The sequence below is a fragment of the Camellia sinensis genome, chromosome 15, assembly GCF_055761805.1.
Source record: "Camellia sinensis isolate YWXY chromosome 15, ASM5576180v1, whole genome shotgun sequence".
NCBI classification, from domain to species: domain Eukaryota; kingdom Viridiplantae; phylum Streptophyta; class Magnoliopsida; order Ericales; family Theaceae; genus Camellia; species Camellia sinensis.
In genome coordinates, this window is record NC_138975.1 from 41,170,691 (window position 1) to 41,187,560 (window position 16,870).

The following is a 16,870-nucleotide window of genomic DNA, read 5'->3' on the forward strand; positions in this document are numbered from 1 at the left end:
TAAATCTTTGTTGGGTAAGTAGGAGATGATAAGGGATGACCCACACTATGTGAGTTGAAATTTCCACTAGCCGAGATCACCAATCTCAAATTATTTAATAATTTTCTATTTTGGGAGGGAATTGTTAGTGCCAATAAAAGCACAAAATTAAAAATGTTGTGCTTTAGATAATTTTACATATGCTACTCCAGATTTTTTAATAGTGATATGAAATGAAGGAAAATAATATATAAGTCTATTTTCTAAACTCACTTTCTAGACTTAATAATATAAAAATAAGATGATTGGTTGATAATTAAAAAAGCATAAGAGAGAGAGAGTTGTATTGGATATTCTAATAGACCATCACATTATTAAATTTGAAAAGTAAGGCCAAGTTTGGCATAATTGAAAAAAGACAAAAAGTCAAAAAGTCACTATTCTATTTAAGTCACATTATCTTATTTAAGTCACGTCACCTCTCTAACACATCACTTCAAACCCAACCCAAACCCAAACCCAACCCATATTTCATAAAAAGTCAAAAAGTGCACTTATTTAGATCATCCCAAACAACCCCTAAGTCTAATTTTTGGACCTAAGTGGCATTACCAATGAAGGAAATAATTCGGGCTACCAATCTTTTTTCAGTGAACATGAAAAAGTTTTTGTTTGCTTACTTTTTTGAGTAATGAAAGGATCATTTTAGGGTTCATTTTATTTCATATTATTTATTCTTAATATAACATCTCAAAGTTGCCAATCAATCTCCACCATGCTTCCTTATTGTAAACTAATCTATTTTTCCTAACAAAATTTAACTACTTTTAGTTTATCTCAATCTGCTTTTGTTAATAATCTGACTTACTTCAAAATGGGAGGTATATTCAACCATTTCAAAATTTAAATTTGTGTGACAGTAATTATAGAAGCAAATCACTAGAATCTAATTATAATCCTAACAATTTCCACAATTTTTTACTTTTAAAAGGAAGACATATTTTTCCTTTATCAACAAAAGAGAAGCTTTATTGATTGTAATCAAAATTCAATACAAATGACATACATCACTAAAAATGATTGCAACTAGGTTGGCACCAAAAACCAAACCCTATCATTTGCTAGCACAACACCAAGTTGGTGAGGCACCAACCAACAAAACAACCCAGAAAGGACAAAATAAAAAAAAATAAAAAAAATAAAAAGACACAGCAGCCAAGGCCCTCATCCCATCCAACATCAACCCTACATATCTAGCTGCAGCAACTACACCACTCTTCCTCCTAAGCAAACTCTAATCTGCCTCAAATTATAAATAAAGTCGTGAATTGTGAATTGAGATTCCTTAGTGCTTGAATTCATCCATAATGTGACTCTCATTTTGATCAATTCACATAGCTCAGCCAGATTAGGAGCAATTGCCTTCAACACACATTCATTCCTATGTTTCCACAAGGACCATAGTACAGCCAGGGGAATTGCTCTTCAAATCTTTCTTTCTTCTCAAGTCTCACCCCAGACCACTGTTTAAATTTGTATCATCAAATATGATAAACAATTCACTACAACTAATTATGACCTAAAAACTCAAAGCCGAATTGCTCTGTCAAACATACACAGCCCTCTTCTTATTAGGTGTTTTATTTTAAGTTGTTTCAAATTCAAAAAATACTATTGCAGTGAATTATAACTAATATACGTTATTATTTTTTCCTATTCAACTTTCTATTTATATACATATATATATATATATAAAAACATATATGCAATGTTCGTTAATTTTAAGTTACAGAAATGTGAAGGCTTTCATTTTCTGTATTTTTTATTTTTTGGATCAGCAAAAAGAAAAAAGAAAAAGAAAAAAAAAAAAGGCACATAATACAAAGGCAGCATCAATAAAAAATTAAAAAATAATAATAAAAATAGTGCAAAAATTATCAAAATAAAACAAAGTAAATCCATTCTAACTAGATCGACACCGATACACTTAATCATTTGAAAGCACAACACAACAGTTGGTGAGGAACCAACCAATACAACACCATAGAAACAACCAGCATTCAAGCCCATCTCAAATTACAACATCAACCAAACCCTAGCCTAGAACCACCCCAAGGATAGCAAAAACAGCAGAAAAAGCTTGAATCAGCCATACATCCTACCAAATTTAGCAGCCAAAAATCAATCAAACAGCAGCAACATCCAGAGGAACCAGAGCAAACAACTAGGAAAGAAGTAGTTGAGTCCTTCCCTCGACTGCTTCCCATGAACCTACCCAAGAGTGAAGTACTTAAGAAAAGATTATCCACCCACATCCACAAGAACCCCAACATACAACTTCCTTTCATGGTGTGCACATAAAATTGACCATTTTATTTTGATGTTATTGCATTTCACATGTTGATGAAATGTCTCTTAATTATTATTTTTTGGTTCGGATGATTATGTGTAAAGGCTCAAATTGCTCCTATTGGTAATCTAGCTAGAAAGGGCTTTTAGTTTGACGTAATTATTGGGTGTTTCCAGAGTATCACGTGGTTTTACTTGTATGGTAGTCAAAATTAATAGCATAAAGGAAATCTTATGGGTAAAACGTGGTGAATCTTTGTTGGGTAAGTAGGAGATAAGGGATGACCCACACTATGTGAGTTAAAATTTTCACTAGCCGAGATTACCAATCTCGGATTATTTAATAATTTCTTATTTTGGAAGGGAATTGTTAGTGCCAATAAAAGCACAATATTAAAAATGTTGTGCTTTAGATGATTTTACATATGTTACTCCAGAATTTTTAACAGTGATATTAAATGAAGGAAAATAATATGTAAGTCTATTTTCTAAACTCAGTTCCTAGACGTAATAATATATAAATAAGATGATTGATTGACAATTAAAAAAGATATGAGAGAGAGAGTTGTATTAGATATTTTAATAGATTGTCACCTTATAATATACAAGTCTCTTAATTCGAGCTATCAATCTTTTTTCAAACTAACAGTGAGTTTTAGATTGTTTACTTCGAGTAATGAAAGGATCATTTTAGGGTTCATTTTATTTTCATATTTTTTTTATTCTTAACATCTCAAAGTTGCCAATCAACATTTTAAAGGGTTGTTTGGCATAATCTAGATTAATACAAAAAGTCAAATAGTTGCAAAAAAAGTCAAAAGGCTAGAATTTTTTTCCTAAAATTAAGGAAAGCATGCCTGGGAAAGTCTTTCTTGTGAAAAGACGCAATTGCCCTACTACTGATTTGATCTCTACCTCTGCCGCACCTGCACAACAAAAAACATAAAATTAAAAATAAAAAAAACAAAAAAACAATCAGACTTCACAATAGGGGCAAATGTAAGTTCACAATTCTATATTATTTAATTATCATGTTTTTTTCTAAAAAGTCAAAAAGTACCATTTTTTTTTTCCCAACTATTTTAGCAAAAAAATAAAAAAGTTAATAAAATAACCTATTCCCAAAAAACCCCTTTAACATCTCAAAGTTGCAATCAATCTCCACTAGGCTTCCTTATTGTAATCGCTTTATTTAGTAATAAGTTTTCTTTTCCTGATAAAAAAATAAAAGTTGCCAATCAATATTTTTTTTTTGATAAAGTCATTATGTAAGATTGATGTTGGTGTACTATACATGATAACAATCAGGCATTATTATTTTCTTTGGGAGAACTATAAAAAAGCAGCATCAACACAAAATAATTACAATGTCATAGAAGTACAACCAAATTATGCATCAACTAAGTCTTATACTTTCATCTCTTTATAATTATTTTGAGTTTATACCACTTTTTTGCAATTGTTTCCTTTTTTCTTTCTTTTTTTTCTTTTTTTACACAAATGAGTTAAGACCATATTTGTTTGGACATATTAGTTAGACGGATTAGCATTGGATTATCAATCCCTTTCGATTGTGAATCCTATCTCATATTTGGACTGGCTCAAGATTATAAGAGTAACTGCAATGCAATTGTTATAGTAGTTGCTATCCCTAAATTATAACTTCATCCAAAAAAACAAGTAAAAATATGCCACATAGGTTGTCCAAACATGACAATGCCAAACTTTGTGTCAAATGTGGCGGAAGGTTTGGCAAAATACTAAATTTTGGCTAGAGCTCCTCTCTCTCTCTCTCTCTCTCTCTCTCTCTCTCTCTCACACACACACACACACACACAACGGGTCCATAAATAGCATTTTGATTTATTTTGTGTACAAAATTTAAGAAATGACTAGTGTACCATTAGAGCAAAATTGTTAAAATTTAAGGCCTTGTTTGGGATAAACTAAAGTTATTTAAAAAACTAAAAAGTCTATACTATTCAAGGGTAGCTTGTGAGGGAAGCCACTAAGGCAAAATTATTATTTTGCCCTTTGAATTCAAGTACCCAAAAAGTCAAAAAGTTAAAAGTCAAAAGGATAAAATGGTCATTTTGATTTTACTACAATATTTTATTACACATCTTTTCATAAAAAGTCAAAAAATTATCTCAAACATACATCTTTTTTTTCTCTACTTTTTAACCAAAGAGTCAAAAAGTGCACTTTGTAACACATCCCGAACAACTACTTAGTATTTTCATACTTTAGCAATGCTAAAATATGACTTTGACGATCTATTTTAACATTGGAGATGGAATTGATAGTCCATATTCACTGTGGTGCTCCACTTTATATCCTACCATTTTCCTGAAATTCATTAATCTCTCATACCCATTTCTTGAAATTCAGAGACATACGATGGATATTGTGTCCAGATTAGGGGTAAGCATGGTTCAGTTTGGTTCGGTTTAGGAGTAGACTAAAACCAAACCACCACCTACGGTTCCAAGAAATTTGGAACCAAACCAAAACCATAAAAAATTTGGAACCAGACCAAAGAACCAGTAAAACATGATTTGGTTCGGTTTGGAGCCATGGTTTCTAGAAACCTTGTTTATAACATGATAACAAAATATTACTCACAACCTGCTCAAATATCAAGCAATATGCCATTATTTTATTAATAATAATAGTTTAGATAATTCTATTACTATACAAGAACAAGTTGCTAGAATAGATGATTGACAATTTATGTATAAAAATAAGATACAAATCAGGTACTTGAGTGTTTATAGTAAATAATAAAATATATATATATACGTATAGCTAAATAGTCCGATTCAATTCCATACAGTTCCATAACTATAAAACTACAATCAAACCATTAAGTATGGTTCGCTTCTTTCAAGAACTCAGACCAAACCGTGCATTAAGAAAATCAAATCAAACCATGCAATTTGGTCCGGAATTTGGATTGGACCAGTTTGCAGCTTTTTCAAATTTTTTTGCTCATAGTTTATGGATTTTCTGGGGTAACACTTGGAGGGAATACTGACATACTAACTAAAGTTTAACAGTTTTTCTTTATTTTTTATTTTATTTTATCGGCTAAAGTTAGTTGTTAGTAATAAGACTAACACCTATAATAGTTTTTTTTTTATCGGTGAAAGTCAGTTATTAGTTGTTAGACTAATATTTATGAGAGTTAGTCTCCCCACTCTATGCAAAGCACCAAGTGTTTGCCCCCTTAATTCAACTCCCCCTAAGGAGAGTTAAACTCATGACTTCCCCCTAGAGATTTAGATCTTAGGAAAGTCAATGGTTAGCAGTTTTGATAAATTACACCAGTGTTTCTTATATTTTGCTCCTTGTGTCATTTTGGTCCTTCCACTTTCAATTGGCCCAATTTTGACCCTTAATTTCAAATTTTGTGTCATTTTGGTCCAATTGACAATATCGTTAGTATTTTTGATGAAAAATAATTGAGTTTATCCCATTGAGTTTAATAAATTTATAATTCTACTTTAAAAAATATGACATATGCCACTTATATAGGGTTTGTTTGGGAAGTGGGTTGGTTTTTTTGGCTTTTTTGGCTATTTTAGCTTGGGGGCTAAAAAGCCTGGTTTGGGAAGGGCTTTTGGCTTTTTTGGCTTTTTTGTGAGAGAAAGAATGTAATAATTATGGGTTGAATATGATGTTTTGTCTTATTGGGCTAAAAATCCTATTTTGTTTTTTGTGGCTAAAATAGCCAAAAAATGCTTGGCTTTTGGCTTCCCAAACGAAGCCATACATATTTTTCATAATAAAATGTTAAAGGCTTGTAATCAATTAGACCAAATTGAAACAAAATCATAAATTCAGAGTCAAAATAAAGCCAATTGAAATTATAGGGAGCAAAATAACACGAAAACCAAAGTATAAGGACTGCTGTCGCAATTTACCTAATAATTTTCTTCTATTGATACACAATGTTTGATTAATAAAAATCATGTTTAGAAGTATGATTCCACAACTCAAGCTAATTTCAATTCTTTGACATATTAAAATAAAATTGTAATAGGTTTTTTATTTAGGCAGACGTGACTTTGGAATTGCATAAAAAAAAATTTAAAAATATGTAGTAACCTAAATACAATTTTTCAACAAATGTTGAAATCACCCACAAACATTCAAATCATAGTAATTTGAATAGAATGTGATGAAATTATGGGATACTTAATAATAATTATAGATCTGCGAATGGTGTGATTATTACTTCATAAATAATAGCAAGTGTGTGACAGAACTAAAGAACTAGGAACAAAATAGTACTGACCGAAGCTACCTTGGCCGAAGCCGGACACACCCATGGACGATCAAGACCCACTACCACAGCCGAACAAGACCCACTGCCACCTCCACTTCCATGGTCGGAAAACCTCTTCTTTTCCGACCCAAACACCAAACACACCCACTGCTAAAGCTCCTCCACCACCCCTATATTGTTGACCCAACGCCGACCTCCTCTTAATCGAAGCAACCGCCAAGACACCTCCATGCATCTGGACGGAGTTCACCCTCAAACTCCCACTTGCATAGGAGCGCTCGAATGAAGACCTAAACAAATCTGGATCGTCTTCGACACCCATGTTTTCCCCCAAACAAAGTGCCACCCCTTAAAACTCCCACTCGCATAGGAGCGCCCAAACGAAGATCCCAACCAAATCTAGAGCGTCCTCTTTGCCGACCCAAAACCGATCGAAGACCTCCTTCTTCACTATGTGGTTAACAAACACCGCTGCTACATCGACCATCCATCAACCCCCACTGCCGCAAACATCGCAGATACAGTGATATATCTGATACGAAAATCCCTGAGATTGGTAGATCTGATATGTAAACCCCAATGAACAAGATCAACAGCAACAAAGAAAGCACATGTGGGTGGGAAAACAATGGGGGATTCAAGTTTATTAAAAGGAAAAACCAATGCATAAACACAAGAGAAAGCTTGGCCAGCCGACCGCCATAGCCATTGGCGGCAACCAGCTGGCCAAAAGTGAGGCCCGGGGTGGAGGTTTATAAAGAGAGATAGCACTGCTACCACTTGACAACTACTAATACCATATTAATAAGTAAACCAGACATGGCATGATTATTTAAGCAACAAAAACGATTGTATAAGCAGCTGTGAGAATAAATTGTGAATCTTACAAATTAGGCATGATTGTGGTTCTATCTTTATGAGGAAGGAGGACAAAACAAGCAGACCCAAAGACACGCATGAGGTAATAATTGGAAGGTTGGGAATACAGAGCCGCATAAGGGGATCGACTGGAGAGTAAGGGAGTCCGCATGCGATTAAGGAGGAAAGCTACAGTAAGAACCGCCTGACCCCAAAATGGTGCCAGAACAGAGGCAGGGAGAAGAAGAGATCAAGCTGTCTCAAGGAAATGACGGTGTTTACGCTCAGCACGACCATTTTGGGCAGGTGTATCAGTACAGGAGGTTTGGTGAATAGTGCCCAATTTGGCTAAATACTCACAGAATTCAGTTTTAAAGTATTCCCCACCCAAGTCAAACCGGAGTATTTTAATTATGGCCCCAAATTGTGTACTGATCATAGATTGAAAGGTACGATATATCTGGTAGAAGTCAGATTTATGAGCCATAAGATAAACCCAGGTATAGCGAGTACAATCATCAATAAAGGACACATAATACGCAGAACCCCCTTTAGTGAGAACAGGAGAAGGTCCCTAGACATCAGTATGTACAAGAGAAAAAGGGGAAGCACAATAGAAGTACTGTGATTAAAGGGTAAAGCTATCAGTTTAGCAAGTTTACACACTCGACACTCATTAATTTGACTAGTAGAAATTTTACCTAACAATCCTGATTGAGCTAAAACCGCAAGCGATCAACAGACACATGACCCAAGCGAGAATGCCATAAATAAAACTTACTCGACTGAGAATCTAACTGAAAAGATGAAAGTGCAGCGAGGGATGTAGACTGAGGAAGATGCAGGCTTTCCACCACATAGAGATCTCCAATTCTACGGCCGGTCCCAATCTGCTTCTTAGATACCTGATCCTGCACACAACAGACAGAAGAAGAAAAAATAACATCAAAACCAGAAGCATCAAGCTGACTGAGAGAAAGCAAGCTAACAGACAGTTGAGGAACATAAAGAACAGCGGGAATAGTAACAGCAGACATAGCAGAGGGTAAAACAGACCTAATAGATAGGACAGACATACTAGACCCATTAGCAGTATTTATAGTAATAGGAAAGGGAAGGGGGGACACAGTTTTGGAATAAGGAGAGGTGAGGAGTCATATAAAGAGAGGCACCAGAATCAAAAAGCCAAACAGAGGAAGGAATACTTTAAGAGGACCAAAGCAAACCTGAATGAGGAGAGATGAGAACAGAGGCAGATGAAAATGACTGAGAGGTGGACTAGAGATGTTGAAGCTGAGCAATTTGAGCACTCCAAGTCAGGATCAGAAGCTGGAGCAGAGGCAGTATAAGCAGCAGGAGGGCGAAAAGTATTCGGAGCAGGACCTCAGGACTGTGGCTGAGGTGGCTGAGGCGGCTGAGAAGACTGAGCAGACTGACGACCCTTCTTGGGACAGTTGTACTTCCAATGGCCCTTTTGATGGCAAAAAGCACACTTATCAGAGGCTAGTGGCCCCTTCTTCGACTTTGCATTGGCCTGAAGTTGATGAGGTGGGGGGTTCAGTAACAGAGGAGACGGAGTAGGAGCCAAGAAGACAGATGGAGATAGAGTCTGATTGGCCGTCTTAAGACGGGTTTCCTCGAAGAGGAGCTCACGAACAATAGCATCCACAGAGGGAAGAGGAGACTGAAGGAGGATGCCACCACGGATAGCCTCATACTGAGGGGAGAGAGCCGTTAAGAATTGCATTAAACGACCTTGCTCCCGAAACTCAACATAAGCGTCAAGTGTCTTGAGGATAGATGGTTCCGTGAGAGCCAGTTGATCCCAGAGGCTTGTCATCACAATGTAGAAGTTTTGAATAGACAGATCCCACTGACGAGCTCCCTGAATAGCTATTTCCAACTCATACTGTTTGGCAAAGTTGGACTACTGATAAACACTTTGTAAGTAATCCCACACCTCTTTGGCAACGTTATATTTAGAAAACATCATCCCAATCCGATCATCTACAGAGTTATGGAACCAAGTCAAGACTTGAGCATTGTCACAATCCCAAGTGTCACAGGAACTCAGATAGTCTTCTTGTTTGGAATCTGATGAACAAGGAACAGAACCAGAAACAAAAACATATTCGAGAAAAAAATTTCTCATAACACTAGACCAATAAGCATAGTTGTCACTTGTAAACTTGCATTTAATAGCTTGGATTTTATCTTCCGACATTGCAATGAATCAGAAATAAAAGAAAAAGGAACTGATGGGGCACAGTGATAACACCCAATAAAGTTGAGGGGTCAACCTGTAATAATCCAAAGTTTGAGATAGAAGGGTCAATTACTAATTTACTAGTGGACTTGAAAACAAAACATAGAGAACCGAAGATAGAGAAAGCAAAGACCAGACAACGAGACCAAAGACCAGAGACAGAGAGCCAAGGCAGAGGTTATGAGAGAGTGAGAGAGATCCCTCAAGCCCAAACGAGACCAGAGGCCAGAGACCAGAGAGAGAGCCAAGGCAGAGGTCGCGAGAGAGTGAGAAAGATCCCTCAAGCCCAAACTAGACTCGCGACTTCAGACCATGCACCAGAAAGCAATCGCGATGTCGACGAAAACAGAGAGGGCTGTCGCAATTTCAGAGAAGACTTTTGGAGAGAGCTGTGGCGATTGTCACGACCCAGAGGGCTGGCTTCGATCGACCCAGAAAGACCCAGCAAGCAGGAACGAAGAACTTCGAATGATTTGAATGATCAAGGCCAGACCTAGGGTTTCGAACGTGGCTCTGATACTATGTAAGTTTTCTGTAGAGCAGACAACTCATCCTCCATAGCTTGAATCCAATGAGGATCCTGACATGCCTCCTTGTAAGACTGGGGTTCTGAAAGAGTGAATAGCAGACAAAAAAGTACGATAGGAAGTAGAAAAACACATATTAGACCAACTCAACCTACTTGGAGGTTGACGCGCTCGAGTAGGATATCAGTGTTCAGCAAGATCGATGTTGTTAGAAGCAGGAGGAGCAGCAGCAGGGGTAAAGACAACTGGTGGAAGAGAAGCCTTGCGACTAGAATAAACTAATAATGGAGGAAGAGAAGCAACTAGAGGTGAAGAAAGATGAGAAGATAGAACAAGCTCAGGAGGAACAGTAGAGATGTACAACCACAATCACAATCATGCCTAATTTGTAAGATTCACAATGTATTCTCACAGCAGCACCCAAGCTGAAACCACAGATCTTAAATGAGAAAAGAAATCGATCCTTTACCTTCGAAGGGTGATAATGGCTTCTCCTTGGTGTTATCACTTTGCTTCTTCTGTGGTTAGAGTGGGGATACCAACTCCCTGAGCTGGCCTATAGTTGGGTTTGCGTTTGAAGATAATTCTCCAAAAGTTATCACTTTAGTGGGAGTAGGATTAAATGAGAGAAAATCATCAACAGAAATCCACGAATTGAGGTTTAGAGTGTGAGAGTATACTATTTTGCAAATAAACATGCATTTCACTAGAATAAATCGCAACAGAAATAGTTGAGTTGAGAAGTGTAACCTTAAGAGAAATAGCCCATTACTTGCAACAATCCTCCTTCAGCTCCTCTCTCACTTGCTTCTCTCTCATTGCTCTCCCTTCTCCCTCACTTTATAAACACATAAGTAGGCTTATGCATGTATGTATATATGCATGTATAGGATAGAAATTAGCTGGATGTGTTGAGGAGGAGATGGTGATTGTCATGTGTTAGAGAGAAAACGAAAAGGATAGCTAAGTGCTGTAGAGAAAGAAGATGTGCATATGGTTGGAGAAGTTATGCATGACCAAATGATCCTTATTCCTTTCGGGATTGGTAGAGGAGCATAATAATTTATATATACAAAATGTTTTTAAAAAAAGAGAGAAAATTGGTGATAAATCCAATCTAAAGAGAGTGTAAGACATTAGGTTCAGTGAATATTTTTTGTTGGTAAAAGGTTCACGCTTTGTGAAATAGTTTGGTGAGAAATCCTAGAAGACATTTTGTTTTTTATTTTACACCTTGACTTTTTTTTTTCTGTTTCACTTTTCGTTGATTATCTGTTCAATTTTTTTGTATAATCTGCTCAATTTTTTTGTCTAATTTGTTCAAATTTTTTGGCTATTTGTTCAATTTTTTCCCAATTTTGTTCAATTTTTCTTCTAAGTTCTATTTATCTATTCAATTTTATATCTGTCTGTTCTATTTTGTACCGTAAATTCTATCTATTGGTTCAAAATTTTTAACTATCTATTCAATTTCCCCACTAAATTCTATCTATCTGTTCAAATTTTTTCCTAAATTTTATCTATCTATTCAATTTTTTTTTCTATCATTTGAAAATCTGTATTAACTTTTTTGTTTATCTATTGCAATCATCAACATCAATTTTTCCCCCGTTTGTTCCAAATTTGTAGATTTCTCTCTCTATCTATTTAAAATCTATGAATTTCTCTCTATTTGTTTAAAACCTATCTTATTTTTCCCTATCTCTTGAAATCTATCTGTTCAAAATTGAATAGATCCAATATAAATTCTTTTAAACCTATCTTGAACAAATATGTCCAAATGTTTTTTTAATCGGTTGCAATATGTTTCATCATCATCATAATCATCATCATCAACAACAAACAACTAATTCGAATAACACAATGATATCCAATCTAAAAAAAAAAATTAACATAATGATATGATCATATACAAATAATGTATATCATCATGAGATGATCATCATTATTAGAGTTCGTGAAGATGAGGACAATGAAGAAGAGCAATCTCTTTGAGAGGCAACCAACGCCAAGCCACACCAAATCCAATCTCACTATCCTCTTCCATTACCAAATCATATGTCCTCAAAAAGACAGCGCAAAAAACGTACGAACACAGTTATGCCTCTCAGAGTTAAAGTTATTTTTTCCCTACCTTGAGCAACCTTGAATCCTCTTTTTGGAATTGGGAGCTTATCCGCCACCACCTCTGGCCATCGAAGGACCAACAGAGCCATGTTCCAGTGGAATTACCGCCGAAGTTGAGAGACCCACTTCTTGTGGAAACCATGGTTTGAGGAGAGAAGAGAGATTGAGATTTGAGAAGAGAAAATAGATCGAGATTTGAGAGAGAGATTGCAGAGAGAGAGAGAGAGAGAAGAGACTATAGAGGCCTTCAAGACTATCGTCACTATGTCCCATGGATCGGCAAGTTCGAACCAAGTGCGGAGGATCTACAAATCTGTAGATTTCAGTGTTGGATCGACAACGGCGAAGATGAAGGCAACGGTGTGTGTGGAGAAAAGAGAGAGAGAGAGAGAGAATCTAGATCAATGGACAAAGGTGGTGGTGTCGGCCGCGACAGAGGTGTGGTGTCAAAGACAGCGACGGAGCTGTGGTGGTGAAGTCTAGAGAGAGATTGGCGATGGAGAGCTCCTTCCATATCTAAGCCACAATGAACATTTCTTAGCAATCATTTCTGAGATAGAGAGGAAGGGAGGCGACCGACAGAGGCGGTGGTGGATCGGTTGTGAGAGAGCCAGGGGAGACAAGTGGCGACAAGGGAGGGAGGAGGGGAGACAAGTGGAGAAGGTGGTGATGGAGCAGCTGCGCGCGCGCGCGCGAGAGAGAGAGAGAGAAAAGACAAGCGGCAAAGGCGCTCTACTGCAATAGGGAGGTAAAGAGAGTAGAAAGAAGAGAGAGAGTAAAAAGAGAGAGCTGAAAAATTGGTGTGAAGGACCGTATTAACATATATATATATATATAATGGGTAGTTTGGTCTTTTTACACTAGCTTGTCCTCATAGACAAAGTGTTTTGGTGTCTGGACCTACGAACAAAATTTTTTTGGCCTGAGCACCCTAAAAAATATATATTTTAGCCATCATACATGATTATTTATCGATTTTTATTAATTAATAAGAAAATAATATTTTAATCATTAAACTCAATAAAAAAAATTTAACCATAAAAAAAAAGAAAAAATTGGTGAAAAATCTACTCTAACAATTGTCTAAGGCATTAGATCCAAGAGATATTTTTTATTGATGAGAGGTCCTAGATAACATTTATTTCTAACTTTATCCCTCGACTTGTTTTTATCTATTTGACTTTTCGTTGACTATCTATTTAAATTTTATCAATTTGTTCAAAAAAATTTCTATCTGTTCAAATTTTTGTCTATCTGTTGACTTCTTGTAACCTATCTATTGAATTTTTATAATTTATTTTTTCTATCTATTCAAATTCACACTATTTTCAAACTTTCTCTCTCCACCTCTGTCTCTCTCTACCTGTTTCTCTCTCTTCTATTGTCTCTCTCAATCTGGTGAATTTTTTTTTAATCTATCTGTTAAATTTACTAAAAGCTTCTTTTTAATCTATCTGTTCAAATTTTGATCCTATCTGTTAAATTTTTTGATTTTATCTGTCTAAATTTTGATCCGGAATTTTGATCTGTTCATTTTTTTGACCTATCTGTTCAATTTTTGTACCAAACACAACATTTTCTGTCCAAAACACAACAGATAGACAAATACACACATCCAGAGAAATAACTAACAACAAAAACAACCACAATAATAGACAAAAATCATCAACAAAAAAAAAACAAAACACAACACAACACAACATTGATATGTCCATTAAGCTTCAAATCAGAGACCTCTCCACCAACCATATTATTCACCTTAACGAGTGTGATAAGTCCATTTCTTACAGGAAGACACCTCGAGGAGAGCTTGAACTACACATTTCAAACAACACCATATTCAGAAACTCAAACCAACACATCAAACACACATGCATATGAATATCTACATAATAAAACAAAACTGTTTTTAAAAATGTATCAAAATGTATCAGAGATACATTTCGATTTAATGGTTGAGATGATTCCTATATACTATCTAAGGGTTGAGATCACTTTTATTCCCGCCCAAAGACTCTCTGCTCTCTTTCTCTCTCCCACGTCTGCCCAAACACCTTCTCCTCAACTCCCTCTCTACACGTTATCTCTCACATTCTCTCTTCAACTCCCTCTATGATCTCTCTCTCATGTTCGAAATTCTTTCTTTTCTGAAATTGGCTAACAGAGGTAGCAGATCAGAGAAACATCTTCCAATAATTTGATTCAAACAGAGACGATGGTCTCAACAGGGCTCACCACCACCACCGCTGCTCATCATCACCGTCGCCATTGATTGACACCCACTCTCTCTCGGCTCCCACCCTCCCAACATCAGAGGTATTTTACATTTATTCAGTTCTTTGAGGCTTCAGTTTTAGGGCTAATTTTTGTATCAATCGGAGTTGATGGCTTCGGTTTTAGGGCTAATTTCTGTATCAATCAGAGTTGAGGCTTCGGTTTTAGAGATTACAACAGAGTTGCAATCTAGGGTTCGCTGACTTCTTTTTATTTTTTTTTCAAGTACATTAGTTAGATATGAGAAGCAGAATGGCAATGGGGGTGAAGAAAAGTGTTGATATGTTGGCTTATTCTGCCATGGCCACAATATGTTTGATAGTTTGCCTATGAGAGACTTCTAAGTTGCTTCTTCTCAGTTGTCAAAATAGCACACACACTTGGTTGTTGATTTAGATCCCCCCTCCCCTCCCCTCTCCTAATTCACAAAGGAATGTTAATTTGAGTTGATAAAAAACTGTAATTAACTTTGTAATCCTAAGCAAACTGTAATTAACTTTGTAATCTTAAACGCACCAGCAAAAAATAATTCTTTGTAATCCTAAAGAAAGTATATGGGTTGATGGCTTTTGATTTCTGAAATTTGAAATGGATTTGATGGATTTGATTGGTATCATAGGTTGTAGTGGTTGTATTATTGCTCATGCGTTACTTCAATTAATTGGTTATGTTGATTTAGGAATTTTAATGCTCTTTTTTGTTATGTTACAGATGAACATGATTAAGGTTTCTAATATAATAGGCATTGACCCAACGCCATTTGATCCCAAGACATATGTAGAAGAAGACATCTTTGTGGCCGATGAATCTGGATCTAAGAAACGTATTCGTCTAGACAACAACATTGTCCATTGGAGGATTGTACGAAATCCAGATGGCACAGAATCTGTAAGTGAATAAATGGAAGCATATTTTAGTTCATATCATATGCCATACTTATCCACACACATAATATTATACTATTGTGAATTTTACTTTCTGGGCTTCATGAACAATATCTTGATATTTTTGTTTGTAAATGTTATAAATTTTATATAATTGTTGCATTAAGATTTTCTAAACACGGTGAGGAATATAATTTATTGCACTTGCTTTTGTTGGAGTGGGTTAGACGTTTGGTTGTATTTGTTGTGTTCAACTCTCTTATCTTCTGACATTTTTTATTCGATAAAAATATATTGTTCAACTTTTTTTTTGAGAAGTAAGACATGAGACTACAATGACATGAAAGGGGAGCTACCCAAGTACAAGAATGGAAAAAAACAAAGAAAGCAACTAAACAAATGGGCTCTGCTCAAAAGAATCTACAAATCTTAAAATTTGGTTTAAGGATGGATCAATTCAACCTGAAAACCCAAGAAAAAACAGGAGATAAAAATTCTACTCCGCACTACTCCAAACACACCAAGAATCAAAGACTAAGCATTGATTATTGGTGCTACACCAAATTCATAGCTGTTTTCTCTGGTACCTTACTAAAGGGGCTAAAATATGGAAATTAAAAATGCTAAAGTAGGATATAAATTTACACTTTTTTGAGATGAAGTAAGGATTGAAAGTAAAAGGTGTCAAAAGAAGGAATAAGATTTAATACTTTTAGAAATGCCCAGTTTTGGTTTCTTATTTGGCATTTGGCTTCAACAACGTTTTTCTGTGCAAAACCTTTTAATGCTGGAATTGATCCAACACCTGTGCAGTTATGCAGGAAGAACACATTTTCTTTTGTATTTAAGAATTTGTTATATGCTTTATTGGAAATGATTGTGACATTTTCTTTTCATGTGCAGTATGAAAGCAATGCACGCTTTGTGAGATGGTCAGATGGCAGCTTACAGTTATTGAGGTTTTATTGAGGTTTGATGGGCTTTGATTTCTGAAATTTGAAATGGATTTGATGTGTTTTATTCGCAGAAATCCGCAAAAATTCGAAGTCGTTTCGCTTAAGACATCACCCCCGGGAACAAGTTTTCCGACTTCGGCGCTTTCCGGCACATTCTCGTGAGTTTACTCTCTCTAGCTCTCCTAGAAATGTTTATAGATATATGAATATATAAACATGTGAATTTGTGAGCAGAAATGGTATGCTCTCTCTGTGTCTCTCTCTTATTTTTCTTTCTATGGATATCTATGAAAAGCCATGAAATTATTGTTGTATTTTTATTATCAAAATCAGACAAAATTGAACAAAAGATTCTGCCA

The 16,870-nt window shown here is 35.8% G+C and overlaps 1 protein-coding gene across 21 annotated transcripts in view; it reads right to left on the bottom strand.

Moving 5' to 3' along the window:
• LOC114323885 (uncharacterized) overlaps positions 1–16,870 on the bottom strand; it is a 35,620-nt gene that overhangs the window by 14,600 nt on the left and 4,150 nt on the right. For 5 of the 21 annotated variants that reach the window (XM_082910359.1, XM_082910363.1, XM_082910362.1 and 2 more), the window contains exons 2-3: positions 3,186–3,254; positions 2,142–2,250 (exon numbers count right to left, since the gene is read on the bottom strand). In XM_082910359.1, the coding sequence (XP_082766485.1) occupies positions 2,142–2,250; positions 3,186–3,254 (178 nt within the window). Of the gene's footprint in view, positions 1–1,873; positions 2,251–3,185; positions 3,255–6,628; positions 8,389–14,131; positions 14,213–16,870 lie in introns of those variants that run through there. The other 16 variants (XR_014357376.1, XM_082910366.1, XM_082910367.1 and 13 more) reach the window with 11 other exon arrangements.